General features: G+C 38.4%; 1 protein-coding gene across 9 annotated transcripts in view; it reads right to left on the bottom strand.

Moving 5' to 3' along the window:
* Nucleotides 1-14,476, bottom strand: part of fmnl3 (formin-like 3) — a 268,194-nt gene extending 253,718 nt beyond the window's left edge. For 4 of the 9 annotated variants that reach the window (XR_014538115.1, XM_083570488.1, XM_083570483.1 and 1 more), the window contains exon 1: nucleotides 13,765-14,426. Coding sequence is in view for 8 of the 9 variants with exons in the window: in XM_083570488.1 (XP_083426614.1) it covers nucleotides 13,765-13,878 (114 nt within the window). In the remaining variant the exon portion in view is untranslated. Of the gene's footprint in view, nucleotides 1-13,764 lie in introns of all 9 variants that reach the window. The other 5 variants (XM_083570485.1, XM_083570486.1, XM_083570484.1 and 2 more) reach the window with 4 other exon arrangements.
* Nucleotides 14,477-15,472: the final 996 nt, after the last annotated feature.

Genomic DNA, 15,472 nt, shown 5'->3' with positions numbered 1-15,472 from the left:
TCAGACTGCTATGCAGACGTTTTCAATACATCTGCAACCCATCTGTGTCAGCGAATGATACGTATTAGAGTTTATATAGTCTGGCATTTTTTAAATACGCAAAGTTGAGCTTACGTGTGGATTTGAGGAGCTTGAAATGTTTGGATGCAGCTACTTAGCTAATTTGGGTTACAGGTTAAATGGTGCAGTATATTTTGGTATGCTAGGCTATTGTTAAATAATTGGAAAAAATGTCCAATCTGACAAGTCCAAGCTAATCAACTAGCCGTTATCCAGCTGACATACTATCTTAGCTGTTGTTGGGTGCTATGATACGCTGTATGGACAAAAGTATTGGGACACCTGACTTTTTCAGCCATTTGTGGTTCCTCCCAAAACTGTTACCACAAAGCTCTGGATAATTTAGCATTACATTTTCCATTTATTTGAGCTAGGAGAACCAAACCTGTACCACCATGACAATGCCCCTTTGCACAAAAGCAGCTCTATGAGGATATAGATTAGAGTAGAAGATCTTGGACTGCTATAGAGATCTGACTTCTACCCTGTTGAAAACCTTTGGGATGAACTTTAATGCTGACTGTACACTACATCAGTGCCTGACTTTACTAAAACCCGTGTGGATGAATGAGAACAAATCTCCATAAGCACATTCTAAAATCTAGTGGAACTTCTTCCCAGAAGACTGAAGTTTTTAATAAATTGGGGCTTAATGTGGAATGTTTAAAAAGCACAAATAAATCTTATTGTCCTCAAACTTTAACAAGTCTAGGAGTATTTTAAAGGTCTTTAATTCCTCGTATAGAATATTAATTTGCCAACAATTACAACTTTATGGATTAATAAAAATAGCAAATAATCAGCATCAATGAGATGAGGTAGTTCCCGTTCGCTACTTATGTCATAGCAGCTAAAAACAGTAGTTCTCTCATTTTATTTATGTCCAAACAAATGCAGCTTATCATTTTAAAGTTAAACTTCAACTTTAACTGGCAAAACAAAAAAAACTAAAAACTTTTGTCCTGACTTTCAAGGACGTTTCACCATGTCAGCAAGTATATTTGTTGATATCAACCACATCAACGTGTTGTTACTACAGCAACGATACCGCATTAGAACAAGTTGTTCATATAAACCTGAACTAATTCCAGCTGTCATAGAAAATGATTTAACACCCTTTGAAAATGTAAAAAAAATTACTCATGTAAAATAAATCACTAAAAATACAATCATGTAAGATCACCCAGATTCAGATTTGAAATTTCAGATCGTTAAATAACTAGCTGCACAATATGAAGATTTTTATGTAGACACCTAGCCATAAAATTGGTATGTGCTTGTGGAGATTTATGCTCATTCAGCCACAACCCATGTAAACCATATCTTCATGGCATTTGCTTTGTGAAACAGGTCTCCTAGTTGAAGTGAAGGGAACCTTTAATGTTACCGCATTCAAATCATTATATACAATGGTCTTTAAGTTTGTGGTAACTTTTTGAGGTAGAACCACATATAACTGAAAAAGTCAGGTGTCCCAATACGTTTGTCCATATAGTGTATTTGAGAAGGACGAAGAACATTGGGCTATTAACAACATTTAGAGTTCCTTTAAAAACTCCTTTTTATTATATATATTAAATGACGTTTAATGGTATCTCATTCGTTTTTTTTTTCTGTTTCTCAGTTGCTAACTATGAAATTTTCTTCCTAGGCTTTTAGTCGGCCTTGCTTTCTCTCCCAGCACACCAAACCCTTAGCAAACTGACACTACTACTTCAAAGTACATAAACACAAGGATAAACTCCTTTCATGCCACGTAAATATGGCGTTGGTGATTCTAGGATTGGAGTGTTCTATATCATACATATAGAGATTAAAAGGTAAAGACACGAGTAAAGTGCATGTTCATGACAATTTATTTGAACGCTTCAGATAAATCATTTAAATGATATATAAAACATATCTACACTATATGTATTGAGACACCTGATTTTTCCAGCTATAAGTGGAAAAACTCATTCTACAAAGTTGGAGGCACGAAATTCTATTAGATGGTTTAGGGTGCGGTGGCATTAAATGTTCCCCTCACTTGAACTATGTGATCTAAACCTTTTCCAGCATAACAATTCTGCTGTCAACAAAGCCAGCTCCATGAAGATATGATTTGCATAGGTTAGAATGGAAGATCTTGAATGGCCTGCTATGGACTGCCCCTTTACTAATGCTCTTGTGGTTAAATGAGCACAAATCTCAATATGCACACTCCAAAATCTAGTGGAGCATCTTTAAAGAGGAGTGGGGGTTATTAAAAGAGCAAATTGAGACTAAATGTGGAATTGGATGCTCAAGAAACACAGAAATCTTTTGAATCGATCTAACAAATTCTGCATGAAATATTCTAGAATCATCCATTATACTGTAGGTTCTGGACGAGAAATGTCTATTTTAGTGGCAGTGTTTATAAAAAAAAAAAAAAAAAAAAAACCAGTTACCCCTGTGAAATATTTGGAACATTCCAATATGTTTATTATTTATTTTCAATTAAATGGCGATACCAACCGCCTTCGGGACATGAATGCTTGGTAATTAAATATTGTGTTTTTGCTTATTTAATCGTGACAAAAAAATAAAAAAAATTTTTTTTTTTTTTTTATAAAACCATAAGGTCTAATGATGCACCCGAATCATAAATAACCCTGGCAGTTTTGGAGTTACACTGGAATGGTGAACAAATGTATGCCTAAAATCTGTCCACTGCACAAATCCCCTCGAACACACGGCTGGGAAAACTGTTAATATGCAAACGGCCTCTTAAATCCCTGTGAAACATTAGACTGTTAACATTTGCACGGTGTGCAGCTGTGGTGTGTGTGTCCTCCAGGCTGGTTTTATAATCTATCCTCTACACAAGCTCATCAAGCAGCCATCAAGTCAAGCCTGGAGGTCCAGCTCCAGACGACGCACGCACGCATTCCACTATAGTATTAGAATGGAAAAGAAGTTACGCAGACTTCTGAGTATCATTTTTCTCACAGGAAACAAAACGATCTCTGTACTCATCATATGCACTGTTTCTAGCTGAAGCTGAAAGACCGATTCCATTTTTTTTAGACAATAAAAATAAAACTCCTTGCTGGCTTTTCAGATATTTACCACTGGATTATCATTCAAGGCCAGGTGCCTATTGAGCCGGTTTGTCTATGCCTGTTATTTTCTTGTCTACTTGAGAGCAAATACATAGCAATTACAGCACACGTTTTCCCCTCTAAACAGAAGGAACTTGTTTACTGTCCACAGTGTAGATCACGGTCAACCTCCACCCCTTTTGTCACTAAGGCAAGGCCGATTTGAAGCCCCGTAATCGTTATGGGAGAGGGCGCTTTGAAGCAGGCTTCCTGAAGTGCCGTGATCTCAGGCGTGTCAGCGTCTCAAGGTCACATCATGGGTACCAGATGTAAAAGGCATTAAATCTGTCAGGCTTTGAAAGAGTGACATCGCAGCTTCCCTTTCACCTGGCCATTTGGAACGCTTGCAAGACATAAATTACTTTAATTGCTTAAAGGGATATTAACTTTTAAATGCTCAGGTGCAATTTTGGGACACTAAAAAAAGTGGGATTGAAGTGAAATAAATCATGAATAATCAGAAATTAGCTATAAACAAAGGTCACACTCAAGTCTCTAATATTCATCCTGTTTGTACACACATTTCTGCCACTACAGAATCCCCTATCATGTGTGTCAATGTTACGAACACTGTATACATTCCTAATGACCAAGATGAGGTTATTTTTGGATTCTTTTGGAACCAAGGAATGCAAAGGACGTCAAATCGAACCTAAACAGAGCGTTCATACAATTGGTGATGAATCAGATCCATCGTTCTGGACAACGAGGATGTCCTGTTTGTTTTCTCGGACAGCCTTACAGGAGACAAGCAGACAGCAAGTCTTAGACAAAGCATGGCAGGAATGTACATACCAAAAAAAAAGCACGTATGAGCAACCAAACACACGTACACATGTTAGAGATCAAAAAGAGACTAATATAATGACTATTATATACATATCACTAATGCAAAATGCCATTTTAGGATGAGAATAAGAATAATGATCATTCTTTCTGACCATCCTGTATTAGATTAGTGACAAATAAAAAGGCATTGTGTTTAGAGAACTGAAACTCCTGGTACGAGCACCTCATGTCTCCATTTCATGTACCACAGGAAGCCCACAATGTGTGCATGAGCGTATGTGTGTGTGTCAAGAGCAGCACATCTGACTTGGTAAAAGCACGACACTGAAAGCAGCCAAGAGAAAGGAGTGAAAGAAAGAAGCGGACGTTCTGCACTACGTAATCACGTTATCGCACAGCAGCAAGGAAAAGTTAAATCATCGTGACAAGTGGATCATTTTGGCATGTCTAGCAGGAGCCGTTTCCTTCAGGTTTTGTGTAAATCAGCGTGCTCTTATCTGCCCGGGCCATTAAGACCCTTCACAGCCGGTCCAAGTGAGCGAGTAGAGCACAAATGAATCGGAGAGGATGAGGCCCAGGCTTTAAAACAACACAACGACAGAGCTACTATTGTGCTGAAAAGTAAAGCTGTGCTCAGAGTAGACAGAACACAGCTGCGTTGGCATGCACATACACACGGGATCATTCCTTCCTCTACTCTACACTATTCCTGAAGCAATCAAATGATCTATCTATTCGCGATCAGTCTTCATTTTATTCCTTTTATTAAGAAGTGTATAAAATCCTGCAGACATTTTTCCAGTTGTCCACTTTGACTCAACCTGTGCCCCCTCTAGCCCTGGGTCCCAGTTCCTGGCTTACAGGAGAGGACTCTTGCGCGTAAAGGTCAACCGGTTGATCGTCCGTCCGATTAATCGGGCCGATTTCTGGCATAAAAAAAAAAATTTATCGGCATCGGACGATTGTGCTGCAAATTAGGATTATTATTAGGCAGGCGCATCTAAAACACCAACCGTGCGTGTACGTTTAGCGCTTGCATAAGAGAACATAATATTCTAATACCAGCAGGTAGCAGTAGTTTGTATTTTAACATTCAAACAAGAAACTGTAGAAGCAAGAACTGTGAAGCAAACAGCGAATAATAACGATATAAAATCGGCTCAGGCACCTGGACTTTTCATTTTAACAGAAGAAGTGTGTCGTTGCAGATTATTGGCTTTTCAACAGCACCTGAAGTAAAACAAGAACAGCAGGCACAAATCAGAGAAAAATGGCTTCTCCTAGTTTCCCTTATATTATACTACATGCTACCCGATGAAGTAAATATCAATCCAGAATATGTCTTATGCTAGTTAGCGTCTTCCTATTTAAAAATGTATACGCTGTACACTGGCATTGCGGAATAGTGTTCATATTGTTCAACCCCTTTTAACAGTAAAACAGATTGTGTAGGCCTCACAGTCAAGTATTCGAAGTATAAACCACATGAATCAGTTAAAAAAAAGACCTCCCTCATTTACTGAGCTTTACTGACGCAGTTAAACCCCAAGCAGGGCCTTAACACCTGAGCTTAGCATGGCGCCATGCTCAAAGACCTTCCATGCTCAAACATAAACAGCAGGCATGTGTGTTGTCTGGTTGTGGGTGTGTGTGTGTGTATATGAAATAAGAGGATGCTGGCTGATCTGGTATTATTGGGCAGACAGTCGTTACCTCTCGCAGCTCTTATTTTGTAGTTTTGACAAAGCAAACAACCAAAGGTGGATCCCTCCACACACACACACACACACAAAGAGCATCAAAACGCCCTAAGAAGGTGGATCTGACTTCATTGTAAAATAAATGGAGATTCCAGACTGACTGCACTGGTTTCAGCTGGGTGGGATCTAAACGCTGTGACACCAGTGGTGTCCTTGGAGGTCAAGGGGACAAGCTTAAAACGCATTGGGTTTTGGGGGGGCACTGTCTGCTTGACTTAAGGCACATACATTCCAGAGTGATTTACATGCACACACATATACACAAACACACACACACACACACATACACACACACACATATAGCAGGATGCCAAAAATCCACTTCAGATTTTTTTTTTATTTTAATATCAAATCGCAAACTCCCACAATGAGCACTATCTCTATCTTATTTTAACAACAAGAAATATATACTCTATGGACAAACTGATCTGGATACCTGACCTTTCCAGCCACATGTGGTTCTTCCTGAGAACTGTTACCATAAAGCTGGAGACACACAATTGCACAGAATTCCTTTGGATCTAGCAACATTATATTTTCCCTTCACTTAGGGACAACTAGATGACCCAAACCTGTTCCAGCATGACAATGTCCCTGTGCAAAAATCCATGAAGATCTGGTTTACATGGCTTGGAGTGGAAGATCTTAAGTACCCTACAACTCTCTTACCTCAACCATACTGAACGCCTTTGGGATGAATTGGAATGCTGACTGCACCCGAGGCTTCCTTACCCTACATCAGTACCTGCATTTACTAACTAACTGGCTGATTGAACACACATTTTCACAAGCACACTTCAAAATGTAGGGGAACATCTTTTCAGAAGAGTGGAGGTAAAAAGTGCATACAAATCTTATGGTCTGGTGTCCACAAACCTTTGTTTATACAGTGTACGATAATAATATAATTGTAAAAAACTAAGATGCAGAGAGTGTTTATTGTGAAGTTCGCTCTTTGCCGGGTTTGTAATCCTTTTGGGAAACCCCGCCCCCTTACTGAAATACCACGAAGCCTACACGATTTTTAGTTTTCCCTTTTTTGGCAGCTTTTATTTACTGGATCCAGTAAAATAATCATTGTAATATTACAAAACAATTATTACTGGTTGGTTATATTGGTTATTATCTTATTTTAAAATGATTATGCTTTAAATGCTGGATAGTGGATATCCAAAAGAATAATTGGATCACCTTTCTTTTCTTCTGAAACAACCTGAATAATCCCAAATGATGCTTCTAAAACAATTGTAGCGTCCAATGTTTGTACTCTCCTGTAGCCTGACAGAAAAGCAAAATCGGTTTACACTGCACACAGATAATGTGATGATGTAAAAAAGTTCAACTGACACTTTCCAGAAGAAAATACCTTCACACCAATCAAATTAATAATAATTAAAAAAATTATAGTAATAATCAAAGCAATAGGAAAAATGTGTATTGGTAAAGTCGTAAAGGCATAATGCGGTGGCATCCGGCCATTTCAAACCAGGAATTTTTCCTTCTTTAAAGTTCTCTGGTGAGAGCAGACCGCAGGAATCTGCTGTGCCGCAGCCGAGCGGGGGCACTTTGAAAGAGGATATTACACATACACACATACACACATACACACGCATACAGTATACACACACATTTCTTCTCCATCTCTGCAAAACTGTACCACCGCCTCCAGCTTCGTTCTCATATGGAGAAGTTTAGCTGAAAATCCAAATCCCCCCACTCCAGATTCAGACGCATGTGAGCCAGGGGGGAGTAATAAGTTCCAGTCCATACTGTTTCGCTTATGAGTGTGTTATTCCAACCTTCCACAGAGTGAAGGCCTATTTGGAATATAGCTCCATTCGGTTCAAGGATACATTTTTGAAAAAAATGGAAAAACTGAGAAATCTCAATCGTTTGATAGTCAGGAAACCGAGCCATTTTTCCACCGTCATGTGAGTCTAATGAGTGCTTCGGATATATCATGTTACACTGCAAAGTCATTGCTAATAACGCCTGCATGGTGTAAACGTGCACGGTTTGTGCGTCACATTCGTTATGAATCAGAAAAGTTTACGTCTCCTGCATTAGGCTCGGAACGTCTGGAATAAACAGCAGACAACCGTGAAATTATGAGGAGATTTTCCTATTTTTTTGTTGAAGCTAGAGCTGTTTTGAAACCTGAAACCCAAATAAATGCAGCAACAGCATTCCCACTCTAAAGCCAAACCCCCAAAACATACACACAGCTACTGCCTAGACGAGAACCCCTGATTTCTTGGGAAGAATGGATGTGTCCACTCATTTTGGGTAGGTCCCTTGATTTCAGAAGAACGTCATCATATGTGTGTGGTCATCTAGGAAAACTCATAAAATGTACTAATGGCTACATTCTAAAAAACAATAGGCAATTTGACAAAATATCGTTTTTTGAGGGGTTTATTTTTTCCTACACCACATTTGGACACCTCATAAATCTCATTCAGCAAAAGCAATATGGAAACTTTTGACAATGCCCCAGAAATCCATGGCCACAAGATAAGGAAGCCAATTTGTCTTCTAAGTGGGAGGGATGGCATACTCTCCGTTCCTGTCAATCATAGGCTAATAGTCATTTGTGGTTATCTAAAAGCTTATGTAAAGTGAAATACGATGGATACCAATTTGTGTGTTATTCTGCATGAAAAGCAGTTTGAAACGATGTTGGCTGGTTTTACTTGTCTTGAAGAAAGCATCTATTAATTTTCTCCTTTGCGGCTTGGTAGATATCGTATAATACAGTGGCGTGCCGTGCATTTGGTACCTGGGCCTTCAGTGAGGACCCGACTTAATCCACGTCTTAATACCACCACTATCACGTCGCAATTTTAGAAACCACCAATACTAGTACAAAAACACAATATAACAACATGTGGCATTACAGAGAGAGACATTTCACATATGGAGGGTGAATACCATTTTACTAAACCAAGAAACCCAGTTAAGACAACTCCAAAACCTCTACACAACCACCGCAACTGTGCCACCTACATCATCTGGAGCAGTTCAAAATCAATATTTCAATATTTGTCTAATAACAATGACAAAAACATAAACATTTTAATTAAATCCAGCCAGACTCATAATTTGCACCGCTCCTCAGAGGTTGTAATCCAGTGGTACCGCTCGTATTCACTGGTCTGGAAGTGGAGAACAAACCCTTTCCCGGGCTGAGACAAGCTAGCTAGCTTCGGGGTTGGCCGACCTCCTCACGATGTCTAGCTTTTCTTGAAAATGTATTTTTAAGAATGTCCGAGACCTTCCTCCGTAGGCGTAAAGTGTAACTCAGGTGTATTAATGTGTGCAGATCGCTACACACGTGTTTTGCCAGTGGAACTTGGCTGTAACAGTTTCCCTCTGACCAACCAATAGGAGGGAAAAATGAAAACTAAAAAAATTGAAAAATGCTGACTCTATTTTGGGCTAGCTAGCTGCCCTGTGAGGCCAATATGAAATATGAAATCTGATCGTTTTTTTATGAAAGATTCATCTGATTCATAATATTCTCTATGGTAAAAGGGACAGCAGTACTGACTTTGAAGGCCCTGGGCAGATTAGATTGACATGGCAGCACATAGAGGCTGAAATATGATTGGACAAAACAGCCACATACACGTTCTGGAATCAGTGTAGCCAAGAGAAACGCTACGAAATGAAGAAAATAAACTGTTGGGAATAAATGAATACAATTTCATGGAACAAATATTAGAATTTAGGTTGTAAACGTAGGTCAGTGCTTCTGATAGTGTTTAGGCCAGCAGAGAAGGCTTTGCTGGCCCTGACCGCCCGCCACTGGTATAATAAGGGAAAGCTGGCTGTTAGGTGGTAATAGGCAAAACAAAATTCGAGAAAAAACGAGGGAAAAAAATTCCCCCCAGCAAAAGAAAAAAGAGAATGTTTTTTATTTAGGCTAGGATTTAACCTTGCCTATAAAAAAAAAATCTTGTTGGCTGAAAAACCAGGTTAACCAACACTGTCTGAACAGACTGCCTGCTAAAAATGTCCTCGAAGACCAACATTTTTTCACAACATGACCAAGCTTTGATCAAGCACTACAAAAGCATCGTGACAGTACAATAAACATGAACCTTTTCACCTTTCGTTCTCCTTTTCTCTTGTGGGAATAACCAGATTTTAAATTCCTGTAACTTTGTGACTGAGACAAATACAACATGTTCACTTCATGGAAGTCTGCAGGTTTCAGAGCTATATATAGTACAAAATGCCCAAGTTTGACTATATGAGGATTCTTTCCCAAAGCGGTCACACACATTACAAAATGTGCTGTGACCTCGTCAAAAGTAAGTTTCCACATCCAAAGACATCTTATATAATGGTTTGTCTTCAGATTTGTGGTAACAGTTTGGGGAAACACATATGGCTGAAAAAGCCAGGTTACAAATGGATCTATACAAATGGATTTGAAGGAATCATCAGATGGATGAAAAGCCCCAAGGGCCAGCAGGCCAACTGCTGTATGCACAGCTACATTCTGTGAGCTCCACAATGCAACTTCCTCCCACAAGTGAGAGAGAGAAAGAGGGAGAGAAAGAAAAAACCAAGCAGTAGTTGATGTAAGGAGGGGAAATGGTGCAGTAAGCACATGTGCAACGCTATACTCCAACCTGGGCGTTTTATTTGAGAAGTGCTTGAAGCAGACTGATGTAACCCAGAGGCCCAATCTCCAGCCCACACACACACTCGTACACAAACACACACATTCAAAGACACACATGCATGTATGCACATAAATACATACATACATACATAAATAGCTCAATAAATACACACACACACATTCACAATTTATGTATGCACATACATACATACATACATAGCTACATAAATACACACACACACACACACACACACACAATATATATATATATATATATATATATATATATATATATATATATATATATATATATATATATATATATATATATATATATATATGTATAGTTCCTGTTAAAGTAATTAGTCTGTGGGTATTACTACACTTCCATGAAGAGCGACCATGCACTCACACACACACACACACACACACACACACACACACACACACACACACACACACACACACACACACTGAGCAGATGTCTTCTTTGGCAAAATGCAGAAACTGGGACATCACTTCCTGGAACACTGCCATTGCTGATGATAACAAAAATTGCTAAACCCAAGTTTTCATTCATTATGTGTAAGCTTTAGAATTTATAATAATAATTTCATTATTAACTATTGCATTTATATCAGAATGATGATATTTGAATGGAATTATAAAATAAAATCTCCAACCAACTTCAGGGGTTTTGCTGACTAAGATCCTGATATTAATGCATTTAAAAATCAGTTACACCAGAGTGCTAGAACAGCAGCTCTCACAACAATGCTAATATTTAAAAAGCAACTTTTATATTAGTGTGTAAATTATTGTTTCCATAGTAACAACTAAGTCACAGGATTCTCCAGGAGTCTCCAGTGTCACAATTATGTTTTCCTGTATGGAAAACTCTTCTGGAAGGGAGAGTTCCAGACACACACACACACACACACACACACACACACACACACACACACACACACACACACACACACACACACACCCTAATCATGATGTGTTTTTCTTACTTCTACAACTTTACTGTTAGCTTAAAGAGAAATTAAGCATTATCAGGGACCAGAGCACGACTGTTAGGACATCGTTAAGCCTTACTAAGAAAAGGCCAGGCCGTCAGTTGGCAAGTCTCACACACTGAAAACACACAATGAACTGTAATCAAGGCTGAGGTGTGGATCCTTCCTCTCCTGGGCACAGAGTTCATCCTGAGAAAGGAATCACTTTGATGCGTTATTTTGTCCAAACACGACAAAGGACAAGCCGAGTACACTCCAGCAACCCGACGCAAATGTAATTATCGGGGACTCGAACAACCACAAGGCCCGAGTTCACAAACAGCATGAATGACACAAGGATGATCTACTGCTGAGCAAGAAGAGTCCTTGATGCCTGAATGAAGACTGAGGTGCTATCATTATAAGGTTTCTTTTTTCCACCACAGAGGATAGTGTTTTTTCCTGCATGTAATTATCTGAAATGAATGTTCTATTCGTACAGATGTATATACAAAGAGAGGAAACAGGACTCCAGGACTATTCAGGAGCACCATACACGGGACAAATAACAAAGGTGCAACAGGAGCAGTGTTAGAGACTAAACTCCACATCACGCACACACACAAAACACAAAACAACATCAGTATAGTTTTTAAACTAGACAGCATAATTGTAATCTACCGTGACTGTTTAGTTTTCTTGCATGGCGAGTCACTTTTTAATGTATATTTTTGGGCCCTAGAATGAACATGCTAATTTCGCTTCATGTGGTATTTTCCACTTTAGTCAACATTCTCGCACTGTAATGCACGATTATTATGGTATAGTTCTCTGCAGTGCCTGTGTTACACTGCTATTAGTCACAGTCACTGATATCGGACAACTCACTGAGCAGACAGAAAGAGAGTGAGCTGGGGAAACAGAGAGAGAGAGAGAGAGAAAGAGAGAGAGAGAGAGAGAGAGAGAGAGAGAGAGAGAGAGAGAGAGAGAGAGAGAGAGAGAGAGAGAGAGAGAGAGAGGGGGCGGATCTTTCGTGATCTCTCTCCGTAGGAGTTTTAGGGGAATTCAGACAATGTGGTGCTCCATGGGACCAACAGTGGTGGAAAACTTGGCCGTGACGAGTGTGACGTGAAAAGGTCGGGGTAGTAAAAACCAAGGCTACTGAGCTGTACAGATTTTATTTGATATTACTTACAGTAGTGCTTTCAAATCATCATCAAGATATGGATAAGTCAGGCTATGAAAAAATTACTATCAAGCTACAGAAGGACGAAAGGGGTTTATGCAATAGCACCAAAAACACCCTCAGTAAATCAAAACAAGCCAACTGTACATACACTGTGTGGACAAACGTTTTGGGGTACCTGACTTTTCCAACCATACGTGTTTCTTCACTAAACTGTTATGACAATGTGCACAAAGCCAGCTCCATGAAGACATGCTTTGCATGGGTTGGAGTGAAAGCTCTTGCCTGTTATAAAGCTCTGATCTCAACCTTATTGAACAGCTTTGGGATTCGCTGGAATGCTGACTGCAGCCCAGACCTCCTTTCATCACCTACATCAGTACCTGACCTCACAGCCTTGTGGCTGAATGAGCACAAATCTCCACGAGCACACTTTAAAATCTAGTGGAACATCTTGGCAGAAGATTGGAAGTTGTTATAGCAGGAAATAGGGATTAAATGTGGAATATGGGATGTTCAAAAAACACACAAATCTAATAGTTTAGTGTCAACCACAATCGTTATGTTTTATCTTTTTGATTACTACAAATCAGAAAAACTAGTAGTTCCTCACTACTCTGAAGAGAACAGAGAAAAATGGAACCTGTCGTGAGACCTCAAGTGTAATCCTGCAGTTCTGGTGGAGAGCTTGTGTGTCTGAAACTATAGAAAACTCTCTCCATAATGTGGTATGATGCTCAGGAAAAAGGAACTGACATCAATGATTCAAATATAGTTCTTATAAATCAGTGCTATTGCTTTTAATGCCTTGTACTCAAATAAAGATGTAAAGTAAATCATATTAAAGCAGAGGATTTGTACTTTTATTCAAGTACAGGATTGATGTAGGCCATTCCCACTACCACCACCATGCTTCACTCGGGAACAGTGTCATGTTTCTGCTGAACGTAGTGTTTTTATACCAAGGCCAATGTCTTATTGTACCAGAGAACCTTTGATGAGTCTCGAAGATGTACATTTGTTTTCCACAAACAGCAGGACAATAATAAAACAACATCCTGTACAATGTATCTCAGTCCAGAGCATTAGTTACTGATAGAGCACTGATGCTGTGTGGACATGTTGGAGTTTTATCTAACAAGTTGTATCTCTTCATTATTTGAAGAAGTAATATATTTTTGACAAATTGTGTGTGTGTGTCTGTTCTCACCAGAACGAGAGCAAAGCGCTCCTCAAGCTCCGCAGGCTCCGGCATGGGCACCTTTAATGGCATGATGTGATGCTTCATCTCATTCTGTCCATCCACACTTTCCAAATTCCCCATGACTGTAAAACACAGCTACAACATCCACAGCTGAAATCCACACACACTCTGAGATTCTCTGAGATCCCTGAAGATTCTTTATTTACTTCCCAGTAAATCCACACCAGTCGATCACATCCCAGAAGTCCCACAAGCAGTAATCTGTGATCTTTTCTCCCAAACCAGATCTCCAAATGGGTGAATGGACTTTCTTAAAGCATCTGTTCCTCGTTAAATAGCCTCAGACTCCAAAAAGAGATCATGTATCAATTTTCCACAATGTTGCCTCAAAGGTATCTGGCCAATCCATCTCAAACCCAGAGCCCAGATCTTCTCTAAACTTTTGTTGTTGTTGTTGTTGTTGTTGAAATTGATGTCCCCACTTCATAAACTTCTCCTAAACTCCAGCCTCCATTCATTTGAGTCCTGATGTGAAATGTGAAAACAAACCGTGCGCAGTTCGCACCGTGCTCTCTATCGACCCACCCATTTTTCTTTCTTTCTTTCTTTTTCTTTTTTTCTTGCAGAGGCGGTCTGTCTGCGGCTCATCTGTCAGTCTGGGCAAATCTCTGTTACAATCCAAATTTCTAAATCTCTAAATAGTAACACTGTTTCGTGCTCGGCGTTTTGTTTCCACCTGTTGGTTATATGATGCAACTGCAGGAAATGCAGGAATCCACATTCAGGAATTATGTCGCTTGAGTTCACAGTCAGGACGTAACACTCTACTTTGTTAGTAACTAATATGTGTAGTATATACAAATATTTCTCTCTCCGGTTATAAAGTAAATATATAACAAATATATTGTCTCCCAGTAAACATGTTCCTAGACATTTTGACTAATTCAAGGTTGGAATAAAGAAGCGTGAAATGTGTACATTTTATTTAATAACAAGAACTACAAAACAGATATTCAAAACATTTATCACGTATATTGCTTTCTCAGCTTTTGGAAGCACATATAAATATATAAAATAAAAATAAATACAATTAATTTCGAAAAACCCATCACTGCTTCGTGCTCTGCGGTTTGTCTACACCTGCTGGCTACATGCTGCAACTGCAAGCAAAAAAATCCACAAATTCAACACAATTTTTTCCCAGTGCAGGATTTTACATTGTAACATGTGTAGGATATAGGAATATTTATCTTACTGTAGTAAAGCAAATATGAAATATATATATATATATATATATATATATATATATATATATATATATATATATATATATATATATATATATATATATATATATATATAGGGTATATATATATATATATATATATATATATATATATATATATATATATATATATATATATATATATATATATATAGATTATAATCTAATACCAATATCTCTTTTTTCTTTTGCTTAATTAATTAATTCATTTATGCTTTTAAAAGAATGGATATGGATATTTAATTTGCTACAATTTGAGTAAATTAATTTTGGGACTGTGTTTTCCCAAGTTTCTTATAAATTTCGTTAGAATAATAAATTAAAAACACTTAAAAAAAATTAATTAATAAAAAGAATCCTTTCATTTTCGCCTACAAGCAAACAAAAAAGAAAAACTCTTTAAAGTGTCATGACAAAATTAGCTCTCAT

This window comes from Silurus aristotelis (assembly GCF_946808225.1).
Source record: "Silurus aristotelis genome assembly, chromosome: 19".
Taxonomy (NCBI): Eukaryota; Metazoa; Chordata; class Actinopteri; order Siluriformes; family Siluridae; genus Silurus; species Silurus aristotelis.
Note: the sequence above shows the minus strand (reverse complement) of the source record. Positions and strands in the feature narration are given on the sequence as shown.